Genomic DNA, 27,831 nt, shown 5'->3' with positions numbered 1-27,831 from the left:
ACGCGTGCACCTGATAGGCATATTTGTGTTCTACGTCAATGCCACACTGTAACCACTAGAGGGAGCTCCAGGCTCCCTCTCCACCATCTCCATTTACTGCCAGAGGATGGGACAGCCGGTTTGTAAGGTCATTTGACTGCACTTAAGGCCTTTCTCTTTGCATCATCCCTTAGGATTCTCTCTTCTCCAAACGCTCTCTAGCTTGGGAGCTAGGTCTTCCCAGTTAGGCTTGGAGAGGCTGGATGAGGTTAGCCTTAGAATAAAATAACTTTGCCTTCTCTCCTCAACCCCACCTTTCTAGTAGGTTAAGAGTCAGGGCTGGGCTCAGGGATGCAGGACCAAGAAGCTATTCTGTTGACTTTCAGGGCTGTGAGCTGCTCGGGCCTACCCTCAGTCTAAGGATAAAGAAGCCCTCACAGGGATCAACATCACCAGAAAGGGGTTTGTGCTCAAACCCTAGCCTGGCCTCATCCACCAGCATGTGACCCGGCACCTGTTATGGGTGGCTGAGCAGGAAGAAAGTCAGTTTCCAGGATGCTAGGTCTGGCCATTTCCATCCTACATATCATATCTGTCTTATCACAACACACCACTCTCGCTGCCCCAGAGGGGTCTGCGTACCCTACTGCCTAGCTTCTCTGGTCCCAAGGGAGTGGTCCTCCCCGCCATTCCATTTCTCCCTCCCTTTCCTTCAAGAAAGCAAGCTCCCGTCCCCTACAGCAGCAGCTCTCAGATGCGGTCCTTGCACCACTAGCTGCATCAGCATGACCTAAGAACCTGTCAGAAACGCGAACCTTCAGACCCTATCTCAGACCTGCAAGCGGGAACCCTACATTCTACAACTCCGGGCTGGGGGCCAGCAACCTACCTTTTTACTCCAAGCGATTCTGATGCAGCTAAAGCGTGAAAGTCACTGCGCTACAGAGTAGAGAGGTGCTGTCTCACCCTAAACTAACTGTGCCTGATCTCAAAGTCAGCATCTGCCAAGTCCCAGAATACTTGGGCTGTGCAAAGTCGTCTCTGGAGAGGCCAAAATAATCTAATGATAATCGAATAGCAGCTAACATCTAACAGTCTATTCCATGCCGCCAGGCATGACACACAGCACTTCATACACTTCTTCCTCACAACAATCCTATGAGGCAGGTGCTATTATCAACCCCATTCTACAGTTCATTAGGGTTGAGAGAGAGTGAACAACTGGAGCAAAGTCGCACAGCCGACCGGTGGTGGGGGCAGGGTGTGCACAGAGATCTGTCGGGTTCTGAAGTCCCAATTCTAAAACTCAATACCTCAGGTTTCCCAAGTGATGGGTTAAGGTGGGGAGATGGGCTTCATGTGGCTTCTTTGATCTCCCTTTGCTCCTAGTTTACACTGGGCCTTTGAACTACTCTCCTGATCCTGCTCCTGCAGCTGGCTGGTGATCATCCCAGGCCTGAGCCCTGCCCACCTCTGCTTTTCCGGGAGCAAGGTCATCGAGTCATCCACACTTCTCAGTCTCCCCTGGCTGCACCTCCAGCCTGGACAGGTCACAGTGAACCTCTAGGAAGCAGGGATGAGCTCTAAGAAGCCCAACCTCTAGCCCATCCCACTGCTTATCCCCTATGCCCTAAGCTATTTCAGTCTGCTTGAGTGCAGTCTGCAGAGTACTGGCTCTTGTCACAGGATGACCTGCTCAGTCAAAGCTAACATAAAGTGGTGGTTATTGCTGTGCCTTCACCCGCAGCATGTGACTGTCAGTCTGAAGCTTTGACCACTACCCATCCAAAGGAGCTGACTGTCCCAGGGGTCCCTAAGAGAACCCAGAGTTATCTGATGAACTCACACCCTCCTGAGCAAAAACACCAGAGCCTCCTCCCGCCCTTCCCACGTGGCTCTGAACATCTTCCCCCAGCCTCAGCGCACCTGGTTTGCTTTCGTGTTGCGGGGTTTCCTGAGGGCTCACAGGGCTACTGCTTGGGGTTTCCCTGTAGGAAGACGAGGCCCGGAGAGTCACCGCTCCCTTCCCAGTGCAGATTTTTGTAGGATCCATGTCTGAAAAGAAAAGGTCCAAAATTGAAGACTGAATCCAAGACTCCTGAAGGATTAAAGGACAGTTGGTTAGCAAATTGTTACAACTGGGGAATGAGATGAACCTGGTTACAGCCACGCGAAGTCTTTGAACACTTGTGGTCAAAGAAATTAATCTGTGGGTGGTGGAGAGGAGCAAGTTTTCAGAGGTTTACTGTGCATCAGGAAGTTAGGGGAACATGGTGGCAATGGTGAGTTCTGAGTAAATGGATGAGTTATAATATCAGCTGAAAACATTTCAAAATGAAAGCAGGTTTATTCCTTTAATTAAATGAAGTTTAGGTTGGCGAGCAGACTTCTGACCAGTTAGTAAGGCACAGTTCAAGAAAGACTTTATGAAAGACGTTTCAAGCTTCCAGACCATTCTTCTCACTGAAGACCAAGTTGGCAACTAAGGAAGTTGGGGGGGTGGGGGCAGTTCCATGGAGAACAACTACTCCTTGCAGTTTTCCAGTGGGAAAAGGAAAAGCAAATCTCCTTGGATTAGCAAGTCAAGACTCCCGAAATGCTGAGACAGAAGGATATGCTACCTGGCAAGAAAGCTCATGAGTGACAGCCTCACTTTTCAAACATAACAAAGAAAACTCACAGCAACAAAAACGACCTGGAAGGCTAAATCCTTCAATGAGCAGTGTCCACCAAGCCTCAGCTGTCTTCACAGGGTCCTGGCGTCTCCTACAGTTTCACTAGGGCCTAATAACAGACGCGGGTCAACTTCGCGAGTTTCCTTGAGAAAGATTTCAAAATACGCTTCAAAAGATCTGAATGCCATCCTGCAGGAAATCAGTCACGGAGGCAGGGAACCGGGGCAGACCACACAGTTCTGGGAGGCACACGCACTGAGTGTTTCTTTTTGTGCAGCTGAGCTATGCAGAACGCCACAGTTTTGTTTTGTTTTCAGACAGCTCACAACCTAGATCCCTGACCTAAAATTGTCACAATTAGGATTACAGGTTGATGTTCAGGGTGTGCGTTTGGGCAGGATGTGAGTTCAGACACCCGACTCATCCGCATTCCCGTCCGAGGGCAGAGAGAAGCAAAGCCTCTTCTCTCCTTGCTTTCCACGCCAGCAGCCCACTCCCAACAACTCAGGGAGAATGATCATTAACGTTAGACAAGAGAATGGACCTGCCTCGTCAGCACCTCTTGTATTGAACGCAATGCACAAAACGCACAGTGTGTGGCGGGGCAAGTTTCAGCCTTGGAGAGCATCTCACTTATCCAACTCTCAAGAGGCTAAGTGACTGATGTCACCAAACTATTGGGAAAACACTTCAAAAGGATGAAGGGCACACTGATGGATGCAGCCCATCCATAGGTTCCTGGACACACAGCCCAGTTACTTCTGAAAGCACCATTGGATAAAGTACTGTGTAGGCCTCGTGTGTCCCACTTTGTACAGAAGGAAGCGATGAGCCGGAGCTGACATCTGAACTGTACTCCCCCACCCGCTGGAGGGGAGAGGCAGGAAGGGGCTGCAGGTAAAACTGGGGATGGCCCGGTGAGCATCAGACACAAGTCTAGGTTGGGCACCTAAGGCAGCTGCTTCAAATTCAGTCGTTCAGAGGTTCTCTGTGACACCAGGTTAATTCTCAGGGAGACTGCAGTTTTTGCTAAAGTACTGGGAGTTGGAAACCTCTAGGGAGAGCCTAGGATGTCCACGCACCTCAGACTCATCCCAAAGGGAAAGCTGAGCCTCCAGACTGACCCTTCTCCTAAAGAAAAGAGGGGCGAGGCCTCTGTCCTCAGTTCTTCCCCACATTCGCTGGCTCCCACAAAAACGCACACAGACATTCACGTACGCAGAAGAAGTAAGGAAGCAAGCTGAGGAAGTGAGACGGAATGCCTACTAAACATGCAACGATTCAGCTCAAAGTGCGTGTTAGAAGAAAAGAAGAAAGGAAAACCATGCCATGATTCGCTCACAATTAGAGAAAATAAACCGACCCAAGGAGATACCTGTAGGGAGAACTAGGCCTGAGGCGTTTTTCACTGTCTTCACAGGAATGATTTTAACAGCAGAAATAGAGCGTGCACGTAAAGGGTCGGCAGTTGCTGAAAACACAAAAGGGTAAATGGTGCATCCAGAAAGAACATTTGGGAAACACTCAGGCAGTTGAGGAACTGGGCAGGGACAATAGGAGGAAGTCGCCCACACAACAAGAACAATACAAAGGGCAGTAGATGCAGTAATTAAAAATAACCTGCTTTCTCTCTTTAGAGTTCTAGGCCAAGACAACAGACCCCTCCCCTCCAACTATCACCCAAATACAGCCGGTCAGTGTTGATCGGTGCCTCCTGCCACACCAGGAGCTTGCCAAGGCTCTGGACAAAGATTTACAGAGGCACACAGATGGCCTGGCAAACAGAGGAAGGGGAGAGCACTCAGGGTCCACAGGGCCTCCTGGGAGAATGCTGGGGAGGGGGTTCCGAGGAGGAGGGCGGTGGCCCATGGGCTGCAGACGAGTGCAAGAACGAAGGAACAAGATCGTGAGTTGCCTGGTCCCTTCAGCCATCAGAGCTACTTCCGCCATAGCATAACTTCTGGGGTCTTGTGCCTGCTCTGACAATTGTAGCCCTCTGGCCCCAAGCAAATCAGAACCTCCATCTGTTAAACAGCAGATGGCCTTGCTCAAACCCACCCTTTCCTGGTCAGGAGGTGCCAGGTGTCCAAGTGCATATGTAGTCTCCGGGGCAGCACCCAAGTGCACAGCCCAGGACCCCGATGCCCAGCTGAGCTAAGGCAGAGCAGGGATGCCTGCCTGGGACACGGTGAAGGCCACTGCTCGAACATCCTGGGTGCGCAAACTTATCTATCGGCAGGGTCTCTGGGCTCCCTGCCTGCCCAGATTCTGTAATCTCATGGTAGGCACGTCCCCTAACTCCCCTTACACTGAGCCCGTTGTGAGGCCTCCCCTCACGCTCTCTTTTAAGGGCAGCACATAAAGAGGGATGGGAGCTCTGTGTGAAGGTGCCAGAGTCAACTGTGGCCGCCTATCTACAGAAACACAGCGGGTAGCGCTGTCTGGGAACAAGACCGCCACTGCAGAGTCAGCATTGGTGAGCCTGTCAAAGCAACAGAAGGGAGGCATGTCGGCCAGGGACAGCGCACCTTCCAGTCCATCCTGCTGTCAGCTCACCTCCTAAGGCATGAGGCAGTCACACGGCGCCTGGTCATTAATGACTAGGTTGCTAACGACGCTACTGCATGGATTAAGACACAAATGTGCTCTCACAGCATCTTCCTATCTGCTCCACCTGGGAGATGGGCTTGGGGGAGACTTTTGTAACCATTTTCAGAGGAAGAAGCAAGAGGCTCAGCGAACTGCTCAGGCTCATTCAGTTCTCAAGCAGAGAGGCTGAGACTGGAGCTCAGCTATCCCAGCTCTGGTTCAGTGACCTCAGGCCACCCTGATGCCCTTCAGGTCACCCCTGCCTGCTTGTTTGCAGACAAAGGTGAGTCTCACCAAGGACAGAGTGGGACCCACTCCACCTGCCACCCTCCCCCACATGCCTTAAGTCTCTTGTATAAATGAGTTCACATGGATGGGGTCGATGACTCCACAGCTTTAAACTAATAGGGTCCCCACCCCTCTCCACGCTCCTCACTGGATGCTAAACACATGCCTGCAGCCACTCCACAGGCACTGCCCCTCAGAGTTCCCTAAGTGCAACTTGGTCGAGACTGTCCAGGGCCCCACACCATGGGTGCAGAGGGGCGACCAGGCAGGGAGGCAAGAACAGGAGCATGGCAGGTCCCCTCCGGCCACCAAGGAAGCCACCCCCACACCACAGCCCCTCCTAGTCTCTGGGCATACCCTCTACGGCTGGTTCCTCTTGGTTCACACTTTGCCTTGTCTTAAAAGGAACACTCTGTTGACCCAGATGGAAATTACACAGATCAAAATGCCAAATTGTTTGAAATTATTCTTTGAGATGCATCTTGACTTAAATGCCCAATGTGAGGATTCTGGCCGTTCCTCTTGTATACCATAAAATTTAGCTGGATGAGCATTCATTCCAGTTCTGAATTTGAAGCAGAAATAAATATGGCAGAGCATAAATTCCCTCATCTTGTAGATAAGGGAACCCACACCCACAAAGATAAAGGGCCTCTCAAGATGTCCTGTTCATGGTGGCAGAGCTGGGACTTGAACCCATGCCTTGTCACTCCAGCTTGAGTGTCCATCACACCACTCAGTAAAAGTGGCACCGTGAGCCCCGTAGCCAGGCTATCTGCACAGCCACACTGAGGTCAGGATGAAAGTCTCCAGGCCAAGCAGGACCTCAAAGGTCATTCATCACATCCATCATTCATTTCACATTTAAATCTTTTATCCTAAAATTTTTAAAAACTGAAACTATGAGAGGATGTGCATTAAATTAATGCCACTGAAATAATTTAATGATTTAGGCTCTTACCTTAGGGTCAGGACTGTGAACACATCAGTTTATTATAGGTGAAGGTGAAAGGCTGAGCAAGGGATATTTCAGGCTGATAAATGCCATCTGTACCAGGCATGAAGTATGCATTGGTCCACGTGCCTGATCTGTCAGTCACAGCATCCTTGTGTGCTAGGGAAAGTTTTTAATACCTCACAGTGGGAAAATGGCAGCCTCAGACTCCCGAAATGCAAGAACAGGCTTCAGGTCTCAGAAAATCAGTGTAGGGAACAGGTCTCCAGTTTATGGCTTGGTTAGGCCAATGATGTTCGCACCAGGCAGATGGGATGGCCCTGGCCTGACATACTCCACATCTTTAGAAATGCTTTCCAGTACCAATCCAGACTTCTCTCCAAGAACCTTACCTTTGTCTTGACCATTGCCGCCAGGTGCCAAGCCATTCACCACAGCTTTGGAACCACCATCACATTCTGCAAGAAAGAAAGAGAGTATGAAGTTTGTGAGTAAATTGCCCCAGCACTTACTGAGTCCTGCATGGCAGAAGGTGCTGGGGTCGGAGTCAGGAAGAAGCAGAGGGGTCCTGCCCAGATACTTCAGACCTCTAGGCCTCGGTTCCTAAGAGGCCCTCTGCCGAGAATGTTTCATCCTCCCTTCTCACCTGATGGAAATTCCACGCATCCCTGGGGCTCCCCTCAGACGTCGTGTCCTCTGGGTTGGCTGAGACTTTCCTGAGTTCTGCTCAGTTACAGAAGCTGAGACCATCCCTGCTCACCTGCAGCCTAAGCCCCACCCAGGTCCCCATCCCAAAATAGATAGAGGCAGGCCGAGGAAGGCAGGCCGGCAGGCCCTGTTGCCTTGGGACATGTGTGCTTGGAGGAACCCCTCCAAGCCCAGTGTTAACCAAGCTACAAACATAATCACAACTAGCTATGGGTTTTTAAACACTGACTTGCCCAGGTCTGAGGATCCATGCTTAGCATTGCATAATTAGCATCTCATTTTATCCATAAGACCCAGACCTCCAGAACTAGGAGTTAGGAATGCCTATTTTATAGATAAGAAACTTGAGGCAGAGAGGATTCCAGGCCTGCCCAAGATCACTAAGCTGAAATTTGAACTCTGCTCTGCCCATCTCACAGCTCATCTTCTTCCTCCCCAAATGGCATAAACATTTGGGTTTCCTGATATATACATACATACATATGTATATACATATATTCTTTTTCTCCAAATGCTGAGACTGAAGCTTAGTCCCACACCCCTGTAATTCATTAGGCTGAGACCTAAGTCACCTTACCTAGGCCCTTAACAATCAGCCTCCCAAAATGGGGGTCGCCTGCTATAAGCCACACTGACAGGCCAGTCTGGATGCTGCCAGTGGCCATACATAAGCAGGGCCACTGCCTCACCTGGTGCCTGGACTGCCCCATGCTGGCTCCACAGGCTGTGGCCTGTTAATTGCCCACACCCACCTATAGGTGGTGAAGGCTAATTCTTCTAGATGTCAGAGTCTTCCTTGAGCTCTGATTTCTGAGATGGGTGGAAGAAGGGTGCTGGTGAGAAGGCCAGAAATCCAAGTACCTGCTCTAGTTCCTTCTGGGATTGTAGGCCTTGCTCCAGGCCTCCCCAGGCTAGTGTGGGGCAGCCTCTGAGCTACCAGCAGGCACAGCCCCATGTTCTTCCTTTCTTTCAATTAAATATAACAACCAAACTTGAAATTTTGGAAAGGTATTTAAAAATTAGTAACTCCATCTCCTGAAACTCAAACCTCTGCAGCACCATGTTGGTGTCCAGCTTCCTGAGTTTGATTCAGCAACAGCACACACTAGCTGAGTGATCCCGGCCATGTTATTAACCCCTCAGGGCCTCGGTTTTCCCATCTGTGTAATGAGGGTGGCAAACCACGCCCCACCTGTGAGGGTTTTCCAGGAGAATGTAACAAGATCACACAGGTAAAGCACTTCACCTGGTGACTGGCAGCCCAGCCCAAACTTGGAATAAAAAGAATCCACCATTTTTACACTGCTCTTTCCACCAGTGATTAAAACAAGTATTTCCCATGTAGCTACTTTTCTCCTAATGACCATTTTAATAGCGGCGCAATATTCCATCAAGTAAATACACACAACGTACTTACTCGTACCCCCCACTTCATGTGGGTGATATTTTTGTTTCCTTGGAATTAAGATAGAAATTCCCAAGAGTGGGATCATCGGGTCAAAGGCTCCAGAGTTTCTGAACTCTTCCTAGGCAATGCCTCCTTCCAATCCCCCACGTTGAGAGAGAGATTCTGGGGAGAGGTCTCCTGGGCTTTTCCACACCCATACCCTTCTTCCAGGCCTCTCCCTTCTTCCTTCTCTGGCCCTTAATGCCAAGAGTAGTAAACCAAAGTTAGGCCAGTTCTGCCACTGGACGAGAAAGTAGCTTTAGGCTACAGAGAAAAAGTTTAAAACAAAATAAAGGCAAACACCATGGCCTATTTTAAATGACAACAAAAGCAAAAAGCCAAAGAGACAAAAATGAGTTATGAAGCAGGAGCTACTGGCAGTACCGGAGCCTGCTTAGAGGGGAAAAGGTGCACGGCCTCTTCGCACACAGCAAAAGCACTCAAGCAATTGCTGAGAAGCCAAGTCCCCGGCTTTGCAGGGAGGAACTCTGAACTCCTAACAGTAAGAACCCAAAGATGAAGCCCTTGCCTTGGACACAGAGCCTAGCACTTTAAAAGCACTGCCTCAGGCCAGGCACGGTGGCGGAGAGGGGCGGATCACCTGAGGTCAGGAGTTCGAGACCAGCCTGATCAACATAGTGAAACCCCGTCTCTATTAAAAACACAAAAAAATTAGCCAGGTGTGGTGGTGGGCACCTGTAATCCCAGCTACTCAGGAGGCTGAGGCAGGAAAATCACTTGAACTCACGAGGCAGAGACTGGAGTGAGCCAAGATCACGCCACTGCACTCCAGCCTGGGTGAAAGAGCGAGACTCGTCTCAAAAAAAAAAAAAATAAAAGCATTGCCTCACTTAATCGTCACTAAATCCCAATGAACTGGTGCTTTTATTATGTCCATTTTGCAGAGGAAAATGCAGAGAAGGGTCCACCACAGGCCCAAGACTATACAGCCAGTAAACAAAGAGGTCAGGGTGTGGGCCTCAGCTATTCTACCCCAGAGCCTTCCTAGGTCTTAACTACATACTGTCCTGCTCAGAACTTGGCTAAAAGGGTATTGTATGCAAATAAATGGAAGAGGGTGATTTTTAATGCACAAAGGTCACTGACAACACTCACGAAATACTGCAGGATTGGGAGACCCCTGAATGAGATATCCACAGGGTCATCTTCCCACCCACAGCCTGCCCCACCTGCAGGTCTCAGGAGGCTCCAGGGCAGGCTCAGTAGCCTAGGTGGGGCTTAATCTCCAGATGGAAACTTCTCTGCTCCAATTCTGGGTTGGAAAGCTGACAGCTCTTGGCTGCATGATGAGCAGGGATCTGTTCCCATCTCTGTCTTCCCTAACCCACGTTTTCTACCTCAGCTCAAAACTAAAAATACTCAAAACTGATTATTTCTTTAGGTCTTGACTTCTACTACCAAAGGCAAAGCAAAAGAGGGAGCAAACTGCTCTACTAGCCTGGATGAAGGAAGCATTAGATTAGTTCATATCCTGGGACAATTATGGCCACTCAGTTTACTTTTGCTGCAGTCACTCAGATGAAGAAATGCCATGGAAGCGTACACACATGTCAAATTTTATCAAATCGTATACTTAAAATATCTGTGGTTTATAGTATGCCAGTTACATCTCAATAAAGAGAGGGCTAATGTGCATGTAAAGTGTATAGCACAGTGCTTTGGCAATAGTAGTAGGCACTCAGAAAATCATTCACCACGAAGGTGATGATAGTGATGATGACAACTCATGACAAAGCTTTGGCATTCACCCAGGTTGCAAAAAATAAAAAATATAATGCCAGAGTGGGGCCTTTGGGGTACGTGGGAAATCTGGGTAAACGGCCCAGTTTGGTAGATGAGAGAAAGATGAGTTTAAAATGACTTACCAGAGCTCATGGTGGTGGCAGGACAAGTCGTCTGCAACTGGGGCTCTGAACTGCTCTGTAGAAAAACAAACACCACACAATGCAATTGATGAATGGCAGGTTCGCGATAAATCCCAATGGTTACTATTAAAAATGCAAACACTGTAACCCTTGATAAAACAGAGCTGAACCAGGAGTCACCTGGCCAGGCTTCTGGTTCATGGTCACCCACATATTATTGTGACCTTGGGCACATCACTCAACCTCACTGGTTTCAGTTTTGTTGCCCCTACTCGATGCTAATGTTATCCGAGATCCCTTTCAGCTCTAACATTCTATAAAAAAACCTCAAGCTACATGAGTGCACGTGGTTTAAAGAGAGGGTAAAGGAAAGGGAAAAAACACATTTTAGGAGAAAGAGGTAAAATCACGACACAAACTGATTTGAGAACTTACTGATCATACTGAATGCTCATATATAGCTTATTATGCACATGGAAATGTTCTAAATGCTTTAAATATATTAATGCATTTGACCCTCACAACCCTAGGAGGTAAGCACTAATATCATGTTAGTCTACACAGATGAGGAAACCGAGACACAGACAGGTGAAGCTGTGTGCTTGCCGCAGTGGAGGAGCTGATACTGGAACCCAGACAGCCTGACTTTCTGGCCCCGTTCCTATGCACTGTGCTCTACCACCTGGAGGTGGGAACCAATGCCTGATGTTCAAATAGATAACCCCTTAATTTAGTAGGGTCTCAAAGAAAGCTTAAATTGTACTGACAATGCCCTAATATATATCTAGATCTTTTATTGAGTTATAGTTTGCATACAACCGGATATATCCATTTTAATTTTACAATTCGATGAGTTTTGACAAATATATACATCCTATAACCACCACCGCAATCACAATATACAGCCTTTCCATCACCCCAAAAAGTTCCCATGTGTATCTCTACAGCCAAGTACCATCTCAGGTCCCTGTTAACAACTGATCTGCTTTCTGTTACTATTGTTTTACCTTTTCCAGGATTTTATATAAATGGTATCATCGTATAGGTAATTCTTTGCGTCTGGCTTCTCCTGTTTAGGGTAACACTTCTGAAAAGCAACTGGTTAGATGTGGCTAGGTCAATTTCTGGCCTCTCTTCTATTTCAGTGAGCTGTCTTTATCTAATAACTCACTGTCTTGATTACTATAGTTTTACATAGCCTTGAAATCAGGTAATGTGAGTGATAGAGTTTGGATACTTGTCCCTGCCCAGATCTCATGTTAAAATGTAATCCCCGATGTTGGAGGTGGGCCTGGTGGGAGGTGTTTGAATCATGGGGGTGGATCCCTCATGGCCTGGTGCTATCTTTGCAATAGCGAGTTCTCACAAGACCTGGTCATTTAAAAGTATGTGGCACCTCCCCCACCCTTCCTTATGCTCTTGTTGTGTGACACTCCTGCTTCCCCTTTGCCTTGCACCATGATGGGAAGCTTCCTGAGGCTCCCCAGAAGCCGAGCAGATGCCAGCACCATGCTTCCTGTACAGCTAGCTTACAGAACTGTGAGCCAATTAAACCTCTTTTCTTTATAAATGACCCAGTATCTGGTATTTCTTTACAGCTGTGCAAGAATAGCCTAACACAGTGAGTCTTCCAACTTGAGTTTTTTTTTTCCAAAATCATTTTGGCTATTTTAGGTCCTTTGTATTTTCATATAAAGTTTAAAACCACCTTATCAATTTCTACCAAAAAAAGTCTGTTCAGATTTTAACTGGAATCGTGTTGAATCTGTGAAAAACTAACATTTTTAACAATATCAAGTCTTCCATTTCATGAGTATGACCTATCTCTCCCTTTATCCAGGTCTTCTTTAATTTCTCTTGGTAATGTTTTATAGTTTTTTCAAAGTACAAGTCTTGTACATACTTCGACTAATAAAGTCTTACTGAACACATCTGAAGGTCACACAATCTGAAAAACAAATCCTTGGGATATGCAGAACCTTGATATTTCAAGTGTGGTCCACAGGCCAGCAGCATTCACATTAGCTGGGAGCTTACTGAAAATGCAGAAGTGGCCAGGCGTGGTGAGTCACTCCTATAATTCCAGCACTTTGGAAGGCCAAGTTGGGCAGATCACCTGAGGTCAGGAGTTCGAGACCACCCTGGGCAACATGGTGAAACCCTGTCTCTACTAAAATACAAAATCAGCTGGGTGTGGTGGTGGGTGCCTGTAATCTTAGCTACTCGGGAGGCTGCGGCAGGAGAATTGCTTGAACCTGGGAGGCAGAAGTTGCAGTGAACCTAGTTCATATGTGCCACTGCACTCCAGCCTGGGTGACAGAGTGAGACTCCATCTCCAAAAAAAAAGAAAGGTAAAGAATACACAGAGGCTCAGACTCCATCTTGTACCTACTCAGTCAGAATGGGCATTTTAACAAAATTCCAGGTGCTCTCTTTGCATTTTAAGGTGTGAGAAGCAATGATGCAGAGGAAAGCTCCTGTTCACAAATTCTGTAATAGGGATGTGAAGATACGGTATGAAGGTCTGCAAAAGGAGACATGCTTTAGCTTCTTTTTTTAAAAAAGCTGAAGTTGGACACTGATTTCCTTTCTGGATGGTTGCTTTGCTTACTGTCCTTGTAATTAACAGAGTAGAATGCTAGGGATGAAAAGGAAATCATCCTAAGTCCATCTCTGCAGCCCAAATCAGCAGTAACTTTGCCTCTGTCACTGTCAAATACATCTGAGACTATCTATGACCTTCAATAGCTGTCCACAGCCAGTTTCCTAAGCTGTGGAAACATCTGTTCTTTCAACTGAGAAACACACAACCTGCTGTTATCTGTATGTCCTCATGTTTTCCAATCCTAATTTTTTGATACTTTAGTTTGTCTCCCAGGATCAAAAGGGTTGTTGTGATACCATCCAAATGCTTTTATTTTATAAACAATTTTCATGAGCAATTGTATTATGTTAAGGTTTTTATTCCTTATTTTTTTCTTTTTCTTTTTTTTTTTTTTTGAGACAGGATCTTGCACTATCACCCAGGCTGGAGTGCACTGGTGTGATCACGGTTCACTAGAGCCTCAACCTCCTGGGCTCAAGCAGTCCTCCCACGTCAGCCTCCCAAGTAGCTGGGACCAGTTGTGCACCACCACACGTGGCTAATTTTTTAAATTTTTATTTTTTGGAGATGGGGTCTCTCTATTGCCCAGGCTGGCCTCAACTCCTGGCCTCAAGCGATCCTCCTGCCTCAGTCTCTAAAAGTGCTGGGATTACAGGTGTGAGCCACTGCACCTGGCCTTTCCTCAATTTTTAAAGCAGTATTGAGGAAATCTTGATTCAACTGTGAAGCTATCTTAGCTGAAACTATTTTCATTCTTTTATGAGTCCTTTCTAGCCTCTAGATACATAAATAGCATGTATACTGCTGTAAACATACTATCTGGACAGCTTTGTGTTCTCATTTTTAAATCAAATATTTCATGAACATTTTTCTAGGATTCTATATAGTCAGCATATCCATCATTTTAATGGCTGTATTTCATTGTAATAACACTCCATAATCCATTTACCAATTCCCTTTGTATAGTTTAATTCATCTTAATTTAAAAAACAAGTACAAAGCACACAGCATTCTTAGGCTGGAGAAGAAATGAATGGAGATGTCTTATGAACCAAACAAAAAGGGATACCTCAACTCATACATGATGAGTAATCACTGCCATATGCAGGTAGCCCTTTGCACATTTCACATTTCTCAATATAGAAACTACTAAGTGTCAGCCCCTCTTACTTACAAACTGACCTAAAACAGACACAGTCAGAGATAATCTTCAAAATATTTAACCATCATTTTGCCACAAATGTCTACCAACTGGAGCAGACACCAGTTGTAGCACTCTCTGGGAGGCCCCTCCCTGTGCCTGCTATTAACCATTTAATGGCTGGATGGTTAGAGGGTAGAAGGAGAATGGATCCTGGGTGTTGACAGACTACTTTGATATTTTAAGACCTAGTATAACGATAGTACGTGACAATGACAATGCACAGTGAGTACCAGCTCTTGCACACGAGGACTTTTTGAGTAGCAGGTTCTGTTGTGTGTTCACTCTGGCGATTAAATCTCCAGCAGGTGATACTAACAAACAAGGGATAGTTTAAAATAAAATTAAAAGTGCTGAGGATGAACGGGCTGATTGAAGAAAAGGAACTGCAGCAATGGCAGCAGTGCCAAGGACAGTGCCCCGTGTCCAGTCCTCCCTTGTGGTGGCAACAGCAGCAACGTCCTATCCAGACTATTCCAGGGCCTGATTCTGGCTCTGATCCCAGCCAGCTCAGCCTCCTGGAATTCCTGCCCCAGTTCTGAGTGCAGTTCTCCAACCTTCCATAAACTCCGTGAACTACCCAAGATCTTCCAATAAATCCCTTTTCAGTTTGAGTTCACCAGAGGTGGTTTCTGGTTATCTGCCACCCGAGAACTTTGACCAGTAGAAGATGGGAGGGAGAAGTCCCCAAGGTTTCATCTGAAGAGGAGAATCTTCATTCCTGTCTCCTGACATGAGGCTGACCAGATCTGAATCCCAAGTGGCTTGGCAGTGGTTGTGTCTCTACAACCTTAAGTGCTCAGAGCCTGGGAAGTGAGGATGCATCCATGAAACTACACAAACTGAGCTTGACCAGAACACTGAAAGCTTTGAAAATCATAGTCTAGTCCCTGCTGTTTATTTAGAGATAATAAGGGTCATTACAATCAGATGAGAACTTGAGAGTTTATTTTACATAAAAAACCTCTAACACTTAATATTTATTTAAAAACTAAGCTGTAAAGAGCCTGATTTGGTTAAGTACATGATGGCATGACTTTGGAATGTCTCTTACAAGTCCCCCCTCCAAATGAGCAGGCACCTTTGGGTAAAAGCCAAAAGGACGAACAGTGTACCATCTAGTGGCAAAATCAGACAACTACAAGTGGGCAGTTAATTCCCTTAGTGAGTTGCAGGAGCCTATGCAGTGTTACAGCTTGGGTGTGCCCGTGGGGGATCAAACCGCCATTCTACGCTTTGAGCTGCTTGGACCTGCCGTACTTGGTCAAAGTACCACGGCATCAACACAGACATTCCATGAGAAGAACAAGATGTGAAGTGGCCAGAGTCGTTAAGAAAGCATCCAGATTTTTGTATGCTAATTTTTGTATTTTTGGTGGAGACAGGGCATCCCCATGTTACCCAGGCTGGTCTCGAACTCCAGACTCAAGCATAACCTTTCCATATTGTCCTTTCCATATTGTCTACCCACCCCGCCAATTCCAGGACCCTATACTAAGACAAGTTTTGATGACACAAAGTGATTAATTACTAAAAAGTCAAATTTATACTCATGCTTCCAGCTGAAAAACAATCAACTAAATATGGGTTGGTTACTGGGAAAGGAAAGAAGGTCCTTATATGGATAGTTTAGGGATATATGACTAGGGAGAAATTGAGTATGTCTGTAAAAATGAATTCAAGGTCCTGCAAAGGTTCTTGGAAAACAAAGAGCCTTTAAATCTCCTAGCCAGCATGCTCCAGCTTCTCCTATGCACTATGGTGTTTTGCCTCCATAGCTCCCCCATCCCCAACAATAGATTGTAAATATCTGGAAAGGAAAAACTACATCATTCTCAGCACTGGGCATGCAGGAGGTGCTCAGTCATGGCCTTTCTCATACCTGTTTAACCTTCAGAACCTAACTTCAGAGTCTTACCTTCAAGATAGCCAAGAGCCTCCTTAACTCCACTGTGGCTCCTTAAAAGGGAGCCAGCTCCCCACTTGTACAAAATGCTGGTTATGCCTTAGCTTTAAAATCCAATCTTGGGCCGGGTGCAATGACTCACGCCTATAATCCCAGCACCTTGGGAGGCCGAGGTGGGCAGATCACTTGAGGTCAGGAGTTCAAGACCAGCCTGGCCAACAGGGGGAAACCCATCTCTACTAAAAATACAAAAATTAACCAAGCATGGTGGTGGACGCCTGTAGTCCCAGCTACTCTGGAGGCAGAGGCAGGACAATCACTTGCACTTGGGAAGTGGAGGTTGCAGTGAGCTGAGCTCACACCACTGCACTCCAACCTGGGTGACAGAACAAGACTCTGTCTCAAAAAAAAAAAGAAAAGAAAAGAAAAGAAAACCCAGTCTGATACTGGGCGCCGTGGCTCACACCTGTAATCCCAGCACTTGGGAGGCCGAGGCAGGCAGACTGCTTGAGTCTGGAGTTCGAGACCAGCCTGGGTAACATGGGGATGCCCTGTCTCCACCAAAAATACAAAAATTAGCCACCCGTGGTGGTGCACACCCGTAGTCCCAGCTACTCTGGAGGCTGAGGTGGGAGGGTCGCTTGGACCCAGGAGGCAGAGGTTGCAGTGAGCCAAGATCGCGTCACTGCCTGGGTAACAGAGTGAGACCCTGTATTTAAAAAAAAAAAAAATCTAATCTAGGACTTGATTTTATATATGTACAGCTACTACCGACAGCTTGAAAAGAATAGAGACAGCGCACAGAGCCCCAGAATAAATGCTTGGCCTTATTTCTTTGTACTTTGCGGATCCACTAGCAGAGACACATTTCTCCAATGTTTCAACAGCACCTTCTCTTCTCAATCTCTATTAATGTCATTTCTCTTCAAATGCACCCTCTACATTATTGCAAAGGGTGCAGAAGGTTCTTCAGAAGCCAGAAAGGATAAACACTGAGTCGCCGATACTTCCTTTCAAGGTGAAGAAAGTGGGATAAACTTGACCCTGACATTAACTTCAGTCTAGAATCCCATGACACTCCTGGGAGCTCAGAACACAACAAGCACGAAGTTTCTGTGAAAAGACCAATGTTTCTGGAGAGGGAGCAATAGGAAAACACATCAGAAAGGCCATCCTCCACATCCTCTCATTTCCTCCTGGAGTCCCTCCAACTCGGTTTCCGTTCTAACCAATTATCTGAAATGGCCTTCAGAAAGGCTTCCAGTGCACATGCATGGCCAAGTCCAACGGTTTCTGCACTGGTCCGGGCCTCACTGATCTTTCTACTGCATTTAAGACAGTTAACTCCTTCCTCCTCCCCATACTTTCTGGTCTTGATTTCTAAGTGTCACTGTGAACTGATTTACATTGGGCCATGAGGATCCTTCTAGAACAGGGCCTCTGCAGTTCTTCAGGAGCTTAGGGAGCCAGAGGGCCCTAAGCTGGTCTTTATTCTGTTTCAACTACATGCTCACTTCTTTAGAACCAGAAGCATCTATGTAGGTTAATTTTCCTGGTTTTCCAGCTGTGTTGGAAGGAGGTTCCATGAGCCCCCTCCAGCCACTGTGCTGGCACCCACCTATGTACTCCCCCAGCTTTCACTTCAACCTGGGTCAAATTTCAACGGGGAAAAAAAATCCACAGGGCTCCTATACACTCAGAGGGGTTGGCTGGGCAGTATGGTGGGCAAGGGAAAGGCAACAAAGCTTCCAGGGAAGAGTTTTATATCGAAAACACAGGCCTGATGACACAATTCAAAAACAATTCTTTAGTACCTACTTTGCATCCAGGAAAGTGCTTGGCCCAGTGGGGGCCAACATGATCAGACAGGATTGCTGTCTTTGAGGCCATCAAGGGTTGTAGGGTGGCAGACATGGCCCTTTTAAATATAATACAATGGGATAACCCTTCTGCTAGCAATCTGGCTTAAGTGTCATGGGAGCACAATGAGAGAGAGAATCAAGGAATGAGTAAATACCAAAATGTCCCAATGTTCATTGACATACCTTCTAAAATCACCTCAAATGTCACACGTTTGGAAACACTGATCTAAAAATTCAAGTCCAAATTTAACGTGCCATAAGGCCCTGCAGGATCACGTCCCAGTTATTTTTCCAGTCTCATCTCCCTCACATCCTCCCATGAGTCCTAAACTCTACATGTACCATACTTGCTATTCCTACTGAATTATGATAAGAGTTCCCATTTCTAAGCCTTCAATCTTGTTGCTTCCCACTAATGCCCTTTCCCTCATCTCCCCAAATTTAAGGCCAATCCCAATAGCCAGATGCACTGGTTCAACAAAAACTAAAGGTTTTTATTTTCATCTAGTTTTTATTTTATTTTATTTTCTGTAGTTACACTGGCTGGAAATAGTTTTGGTTTTGATCCCCATATAAAGTCATGAAGATGAAGAACTCTTTTATTTTGGAGACAGAGTCTTGCCTCTCATCCAGGCTGGAGTGCAGTGGCACAATCTCGTTTCACTGCGACCTCCGCCCCCCGGGGTTCAAGTGAGTCTCGTGCCTCAGTCTCCCAAGTAGCTGGGATTACAAGCATGTGCCACCTTGCCTAATTTTTGTATTTTTAGTAAAGATGGGGTTTCACCATGTTGGCCAGGCTGGTCTTGAACTCCCGACCTCAAGTGATCCACCCACCTCGGCCTCCCAAAGTGCTGGGATTACAGGCATGAGCCACTGCACCTAGCCAAGAACTCATTTTAATAAGACTTATTTATGATCACAATACTCAGAAAGCCCATGCCCAAACTCCACTATCAACATCAAACTTTCGTTCCAGGTTCATGCCGGAGAAGGGGCAGATTTGGAGCTAGAACATTCACCACCAAAAAATCTGCAATCATTTTAAAATACTTGAGTGGAGCCTTTAAATAAATATAAAATGTTGACTTCTATCCCAATAAGCAAATTCAGCCCCGCAAACAGTTTCAAGTCTTATATATGCAGTACTATTTGAGCTTCAAACAACAGAATTTAGGAGATAATTTGTAATTATATATTACATTGTCTAACGTATTAAAATGCATGGCTTGCAGCAAACAAAATGATGGGTTAATATCCTTAATCTAATGTAATCATACTAATTGCCAAGAAAAATATTTTTAGACACATGAAGAAATGATTCCCAGAAGACAAAAGGCAAATAATAAACAAATCTATGAGAAAACGTTTACTTAATACAATGGGATAACCCTTCTGCTATTAACTGGATAACCCAGTTAAAAAATACAGGCCGGGCAGGGTGGCTCACGCCTGTAACCCCAGCACTTTGGGAGGCCGAGGTGGGTGGATCATGAGGTCAGGAGATCGAGACCATGTGGGCTAACACAGCGAAACCCCGTCTCTACTAAAAAAAATACAAAGAAATTAGCCGGGCGTGGTGGCGGGCGCCTGTAGTCCCAGCTACTCAGGAGGCTGAGGCAGGAGAATGGCGTGAATCAGGGAGGCAGAGCTTGTAGTTAGCCAAGATCGTGCCACTGCACTGCAGCCTGGGCGACAGAGTAACACTCCGTCTCAAAACAAATAAACAAACAAAATATATATATATATTTTAAAAATGACTAACCATTTTTTCTACTTCTTATATTAGTCCAAAAATTTTTTAAAACTAATAATGTGGGCAAATGCAAAGACATTGGCTTTTTCCTACACGGCCAATGACACTACATTTTTATCATTATCTTCAGCAATACACACCAAGAGCTATGCACCTCATACCCCTGTGCTTTAGGAGAATCTAGTCTGAAGAAAGAACCTTGAATGACAATAATGCTGTACATACAGAGATGTTTACCATAGCTTTATTAGTAATAGTGAAAGCCTTGAAACCCTCTGGTGTTCAGTAACAGAGGGGCTAATTACCTGACCACATACCCACTGGGGGGACTGTTGAACAGTTATGAGAAAAACTAACATTGACCATACAACATGGGAAAAGACTTTCTCATAAGATTAGGTGACTAAAGCAGGGTTTAAGTCTGTGTGACATATGTGATTACAATTTTTCTTTTTTTTTTTTTTTTTGAGATGGAGTCTCACTCTGTTGCCAAGGCTGAAGTGCAGTGGCACGATCTCTGCTCACTGCAACCTCCGCCTCCTCGGTTCAAGCGATTCTCCTGCCTCAGCCTCCTGAGTAGCTGGGACTATAGGCACCCACCACCATGCCCAGCCAATTTTTGTATTTTTAGTAGAGACAGGGTTTCACTATGTTGGCCAGGCTAGTCTCGAACTCTTGACCTCAGGTGATCTGCCCACCTTGGCCTCCCAAAGTACTGGAATTACAAGCATGAGCCACTGTGCCCAGCTCTGTTATTATAATTACATAATAGGCAAAACACATATATACAGTAAAAAGAAAATATGTCGAAATTCTAATAGTGATTGTGGTAGCATGGAATTATGGGTAACTTTTCTTTTCTATTTTCCAAACTGTTTATAACGTGGTTATAATACATTTCTTTTCTAATGACAAGTATCTTTTTTAGCTCTTACATGACATTTGATATGCAATTGTGTAATATTTAGAACTTGAAAGAAAAAATTCTAGGAGACAAGTTAAAAATGCCACTGCCAGTCATGTCCATTAGAACATGGCACAGCCACCTGATGCCATCTTCCACAGAACTTGTGGGATTCTAACATTCAGCATCAGTGATTGCTTCTGTTTAATGAAGCCAAACTACTCCCATGAAGTTCCTCAGGAGGATGAAGGGGCAATAAACGGACTCGACTGTTCAGCTAGATTTCCTAAAGAAGCAATCGCACCAAAACATTTCATCTTAAAATAGTCAGCAGGAGCTGCCAGGTGACAACACACAAACCACCCCATTGCTCCCAGTGCCTGCTCACTGCCAAGTCCCTGCTTCTAACCCCACTTCATGGCATTCCAGAGCCCTGAGCTCCTTCTCAAATCCTTTATATGTAAAACTCCGGGCACACACAGTTTCTAAAACACGCGCTGTTAACCAAGACAAGTCTTAAAAGCAAAAACTGGCCTATTTGTGTTTCCCAAATATGGTTGTGACTACAGAACCAAAACAAAGCTGTCTAACTGTGGCATTCAGCACATTTGAAGCCTTCTCCTTAGACAATCCAGATAACTCAAAATAGGGCAGATTCCCAAATTCATGAGATAAAAGCAAGACATCTTAACTCTGTTTAAATCATAAATACATAACCTCAAAATAACAAAGGCAAGCCCAGAACACAGAAGCCATTTTTCTTCTGCAGCAGTGGCTATACAATGTCTACCAGTGAGAGGTCATGAATGAAAGCATTTTGGATTCTCAGGAGAATCCAGGTTGGGCCATAGTCCACAATGTAGGTAAACGAAATGAAGAAGTACTGTGTATGGCTGGGAAAAAAATGTTAAAAAGCTGAAAAGCAGTCTGTTAAGAGCTTGAAAATGGGAAAGCAGGGTGGGTTTGATATGGCAGGAGAGGGCTCTGCTCTTACAGACAATCCACAGTTCCCTCTCAACTTTTCTTTTAAACCACAAAATCCCTGAGGCTATGTATTTACCACATCATATATTACACAGACATCTGCAGTACAGACCCATACCATGCTCAGGAATGAGGGAACAGAGGCTCCATTCAGTAAAAAGACTCTGGGACTTTCGCAAATACATAACTTAAATACTTCAGTTCATAATACTGGCTTGTTCAGGAATTGCTTATTTTCCTTAAGAAGTTTTGAACTTGTAACTGAATATATACTAACCTACCAAAAGGGTAATGCGAAACACTGTAAACACCGTCTTTTCTGAGAAAAGCTCTCTTCTTGGTGGCATTTGTTTAATAACTGAGGTGGAACACATATACACAGGCCCAAAATCAGTAAGCCCTGAGCACAGGCTCCGGGGCCATGGACCACGTCAGATCATTAGCACTTCACTGTAATAAATGCAAGACCTTGGCTCCCATCACTTATCCAGTGAATATATCGTGTTAGCTACTTTTACCTATCCTCATTTATTTTTACCCTAATTTTAGGCAACTTTTGAATATATCAGGTATAAAAGTGACAACATCCAACCACTGAAATTACAATACAAATTTCTGTAATGAGTTTTCTTCAAACCAAGATAAAACCACTAAAACATTCAACATAATATCAAGCTCACAGCAAAAATTCAATGAAAGCATTTTTTTAAAATCTGTATTGTCTCCCAGACTACTTAGCAATAGGTTGGCATTATACATTTATATATTAATATATAAAAATTAGTATCTCTGTGTTTATATTTGTACAAACACACATACACACACACACACACAAAATTTGCCTATATTATAGGCTTACAAGGACTCTGGCTCAGTTGGCATCTGGTACACGCTTCTGACTTGAGTTGTGTATGTGCCTGGTGGCTGCAGGAAAGCAGCAAAAAGCTGGGTAAGAAGAATTCAATTAGAATCCAAACTTCGGCAGGGCTGTGCAAATTGAGAAGTCCCTTAATTTGTCAGTCTCGGTTTATTCATCCATAAAAAGGAATTTAAAATACTACTTTAGTCTGGGTATGGTGGCTCACACCTATAATCCCAGCACTATGAGAGGCTAAGGCAGGTGGAATATTTGAGGTCAGGAGTTCGAGACCAGCCTGGCCAACATGGTGAAACCCTGTCTCTACTAAAAATACAAAAATTAGCCAGGTGTTGTGGTGCGCACCTGTAGTCCCAGCTACTTGGGAGGCTGAGGCATGAGAATCTCTTGAATCTGGGAGGCAGAGGTTGCAGTAAACCAAGACTGTGCTACTGCACTCCAGCCTGGGTGGCAGAGTAAGACTGTCTCAAAAAAACAAAAACAAAATAAAAAACCCTACTTACATTAAGTGTGTTTTTGTTTGTTTGTTTGTTTGTTTGTTTTGTTTTGTTTTGTTTTTTTTGAGATGGAGTCTCGCTCTGTTGCCCAGGCTGGAGTGCAGTGGCACAATCTTGGCTCACTGCAACCTCCACCTCCCAGGTGGAAGCAATTCTCCTGCCTCAGCCTCCCTAGTAGCTGGGACTACACGCGCATGCCACCACACCTGGCTAGTTTTTGTATTTTTAGTAGAGACAGGGGTTCGCCATGTTGGCCAGGCTGGTCTTGAACTCCTGACCTCAGGTGATCCACCCACCTGGGCCTCCCAAAGTGCTGGGATTACAGGCATGAGCCACTGTGCCCGGCCCATTAAGTGGTTAAGATTAAATTTTAAAATACAGTTGACCCTTGACCAACACACATTTCAGCTGTGAGGGTCCACTTATATGTAGATTTTTTTCAACCAGACTTGGATCAAAAATACAGCATTGTAGGATGTGCAAGCTGCATATGTGGACGGCCAATTTTTCCTGTATGTGAGTACTGCAGGGCCCACTGCAGGACATAAGTCTGCTCAGATTTGGGTATGCGTGGGGTCCTGGACCAACCTCTGTTGCATACTGAGAGATAATTGTGTATAAGAAACACTGTAAATTGTTGTGTTATAAAAAGAAAAGTATTCTAGCAAAGGTATTGGGTCTATTCTTTGTTATCCTTTATTATTTTAACAGACTAATGAATGTGATCATTGTATATCTGATTATGAGGTTGATATTACTAATACTTACCTGTACCAAACGTCAGGTTTTATGAACTGAAGCAGGATTCAAGAACCAAATAGTCAAAAGTTTCCAGGTCTGCCTTCCTATGCCAAGTCTGGCAATGAAGGACATTCTTGATAAAAAGCATCATATTTTAAAAGACTTCACAGTTGCTCCCTCCTTAGGTTCAGGTGCCAAAGAACCAAATTGTTATTATCAAGACACACTGATTGTGTATGCATTCTCTGCAAGGCCCTGTGCTCACACTACAGAAACAGAGGTGAACCATCTCTTCATTTCCTGAATGCTCACTGTGAACCAGCCACTTGACACATCACGTTATTTTTAATCCTCAGAACACCTAGTAAGGTTTCTGCACCTATTCTGCAAATGGAGAAACTGAGCTTCAATAAAAGTTAGAAGGCTCATTGAAAAGTCTTGTGGAAGCAAGCGGGAAAGCTGGAATACGAGTCCTGGCTCCGGCTCCTCAACCCAGGCTCCTTCCACTTTGCCACATGACCTCAGCCAAGGAGGCACAAAACAGTCCCCGCCTGCAGCAAGATGCTCTTGTGTACAAAGGTTGCTTGGAGAATATACAGACTTAAAACAAAGACAAATAAATGGATTGTCTTTGGGGGCTTTTTCATCCAGCTGTGGCAATTAACTTATCAAAGTTATCAATCAAGATAAGAGACGTGCTTGCTCTCAGAGACTTTATATTCTAATTGGAGAGATAAGACTAACCCTTAAAACCCTGATGAGTTACTACAAACAGCATGGAAGAGTATCCATGGACTGCCCTCTGCTGCAGGAATCTCCCAGCTAAGAGAATGCCAAGCTTCACAACTTACCTGGGAAACACCCAAGCACATGCTGACAAAAGCACAAAATAGCCCGTACTTCTCATGGTATCAATTTCCTCATAGAAAGTCTTCATTGGGGGAAGTTAAAAGGGAATAAGATCACATACAGCATTTTCTAACAGACTTTAGGAAGCAACAACACCCATCAACATCCCTAGACTTAGTATAACTTGGATTTGAGCTGCTATTCTGATGCTTACTACATGCGGTTAGTCAGTTAACCTTGCTAAGTCTCTGTTTCCTCATCTATAAAACGGGAATAATAGCAGCCATCAATCTCATAGCATTACGGTGAAAGATTGAATAAGGTTCAGTACATCCAGTGCCTATTACAACGTTGGAAAATGATTAATAAATTTTAGCTGTGTTCAGCATAATGCTCATCATCAATAGCATCTGGGGCGGGGGTCTGAACCACTTTCTCCTCATCTGGTTTCTCTGAGTAGCAGCAGATGTTCTATGTCCAACATAGAGAGGTGAGTCTTTTCAAGCTAATTAAAAGAATAGTCTCGGTCAGTGCTCCTTTTAAGAGCTTACAGCACCTTTCTCTCCCTCATGAGGTGACATGTCCCGTCTTTCCCCAACAGCACAATCTTCTCATAACTTTCCATAAGAAGTAAAGTAACTAGTCTCCTCTTTCTCCCCACAGTTAATACTCATGGATGTTACTGGCTAGGTATTATTTGATTTACATATAAAACGTTTTTTTAACTTTACCACTTCTTCCAGGATATATAAAAGCTGTCTTCCACACTGCTTGTGGCAGCTCATGCCTGTAATCCCAGTACTTTGGAAGATCAAGGTGGGTGGATCGCTTGAGCCCAGGAGTTTGAGACCAGCCTAAGCAACAAAGTGAAACCCCATTTGTACAAAAAATATAAAAATTAGCCAGGCATGGTGCCATGTACCTATAGTCCCAGCTACTCAGGAAGCTTGTGCCTGTCATCCCAGCTACTCAGGAGGCTGACGCAGGAGGACTGATTTTGAGCCTGGGTGATCGAGGCTGCAGTGAGCCATGATTCTGCCATTGCACTCCAGCATGGGTGGCAGAATGAGACCCTGTCTCAAAACAAACAAACAAAAACTTGTCTACCACGTCTTTTGCTTTTAACAAACTATTTTCCTCACAAAGTGTCTAGAGTTTCCAAAGCAGTTCTCACATAGGTAATGTTTGGAACGTAGCACAGAACACACACACACAAAAATGAAATATGCCTCAACCATATATACCCTCTCTGCCCAGGAGAGGAGCTCCCAGCAAACTTGTTCTGCTCATTTGGCTGTGAAAACTCCACAGAAGCCTCGATGGCAGCAACCATAGGTGACAGTTTCTACATTTGTCTTCTCTTGCTTATGGGTAGAAAAAACTGCTGCTGAGAGAGAATCTGATTTTCTGAGTATACTCCCTAAATCTCATTTGGCCACTTTTGTCCACAGTGAAGCTTTTTTTCTGCCCAATTGCCTTGGTGTATGACAAGATAAAATTATCAGAAAATAAAAGGTGCCGAAAAATCCTTTGGAACTCAAAGAAGCTTATTAACTAAATGAAGACACTATGATATCAACCACTACAATGGAATAAAAGGTGACAGAGTTAGGGATGTTTAGATCATTTCCAAACTAACAAATGTTAAAGAGAATGGTTCTCAATACAAAATGGCCTTGTCATCACAATTCACAACTTGTATCAATAGAACACACCATGTTGGAAGAAAAGAACTATGTATTCTATTCCAATCGGTGTAGGATGTTTACAGCAGGTGCCAGGGAGGGAGTGTGTTGAGATCTTAAGAGACTAAATTATTCACACACAACCCTGTTAGCAAAGAATTCTAGGTGCTCAGGCAGTGACGCTACCACTGTACAGTTTCCCTACATGCAAAACAGGAATAAAAGCAGCACTAACCTCCCTGTTGTGAGGATTAATCGAGATAACCATTTACCCACATGGCACAGTGCTTGACACACAGGAAGAACTCAGTAAATGGTCACCTATTGACATAATTGGTTTATTTATCCTGTTCTAACTCCAAAAATGAAGTGTGAGGAGAGTCAGAAGTAGGAATCCTGGTTAATAAAAGGCTCTAGTTAGTCACTGTTTTACTTTAACAACAATGTACTGAACCCTGCATGGAGACAAGGGCATTGCCAGGAACGAAGGCTTTTTGCCTTGGGCAGAGAAAACTCAACACAAATCTTGTAGTGACCCCATCCAACACCTTGCATTTGTGCAGAACTTTGCAGGCTACAGGACAGCAGTGCCCTTGGCTGCCTGCAAAACAAGCCAGTAATTGAGTTCAATCTCAAAAAAACAAGAACAGAAACAAGGCACTATCATCTTTAAGAATGTTTCAGGCCGGGCGCGGTGGCTCAAGCCTGTAATCCCAGCACTTTGGGAGGCCGAGACGGGCGGATCATGAGGTCAGGAGATCGAGACCATCCTGGCTAACACGGTGAAACCCCGTCTCTACTAAAAACACAAAAACTAGCCGGGCGAGGTGGCGGGCGCCTGTAGTCCCAGCTACTCCGGAGGCTGAGGCAGGAGAATGGCGTAAACCCGGGAGGTGGAGCTTGCAGTGAGCTGAGATCTGGCCACTGCACTCCAGTCCGGGCGACAGAACGAGACTCCGCCTCAAAAAAAAAAAAAAAAAAAAAAAAAGAATGTTTCATGAGGCCAAAGGACTCAGAGCATCATAGAATTTCAAGGCTGGAGACTTCACCACTATGTAATATATCCATGTAATACAACTGTACTTGTACCCCAAAGTCTATAAAAAATAAAATAAAATATCCCTACCAAAAAAGAAAAAAAGCATTTCGGGGCTGGAAAAAACCACAGTTTCCAAATGTCGTGGGCTTCACAGTCTTGATCAATCCACTGAGATGAGATGAGAAAATGCAATGTCCAGGTACGCGTCCTTCCTAAAACAAAGAACTCTCATCCTGCCAAGCCCTTCCAACAGGACAAGGAGCAAGCCATGTCAGCAGTAGATGTTACAATTACTATGTCTGTAGTCCTGCTCTGCTTTCTAGATGGTACACTCCCTAAAGACAGTCATCTATGTTTAGTTGTATGATGTTTCTTCAGTCACGAGGGCACTAAAATATTTC

At 45.1% G+C, this 27,831-nt stretch overlaps 1 protein-coding gene across 2 annotated transcripts in view; it reads right to left on the bottom strand.

The window, feature by feature from the left end:
* Window positions 1-27,831, bottom strand: part of SORBS1 (sorbin and SH3 domain containing 1) — a 252,584-nt gene that overhangs the window by 121,169 nt on the left and 103,584 nt on the right. For both annotated transcript variants that reach the window (XM_023206238.1, XM_023206236.1), the window contains exons 3-5: window positions 10,528-10,582; window positions 6,879-6,944; window positions 1,906-2,034 (exon numbers count right to left, since the gene is read on the bottom strand). In XM_023206238.1, coding sequence (XP_023062006.1) covers window positions 1,906-2,034; window positions 6,879-6,944; window positions 10,528-10,537 — 205 coding nt within the window. In that variant the 5' untranslated portion in view covers window positions 10,538-10,582. The remainder of the gene's footprint in view (window positions 1-1,905; window positions 2,035-6,878; window positions 6,945-10,527; window positions 10,583-27,831) is intronic.

Source organism: Piliocolobus tephrosceles, chromosome 9 (genome assembly GCF_002776525.5).
Source record: "Piliocolobus tephrosceles isolate RC106 chromosome 9, ASM277652v3, whole genome shotgun sequence".
NCBI classification, from domain to species: domain Eukaryota; kingdom Metazoa; phylum Chordata; class Mammalia; order Primates; family Cercopithecidae; genus Piliocolobus; species Piliocolobus tephrosceles.
The sequence above is the reverse complement of the archived record's forward strand: the minus strand, read 5'-3'. Positions and strand labels throughout refer to the sequence as shown.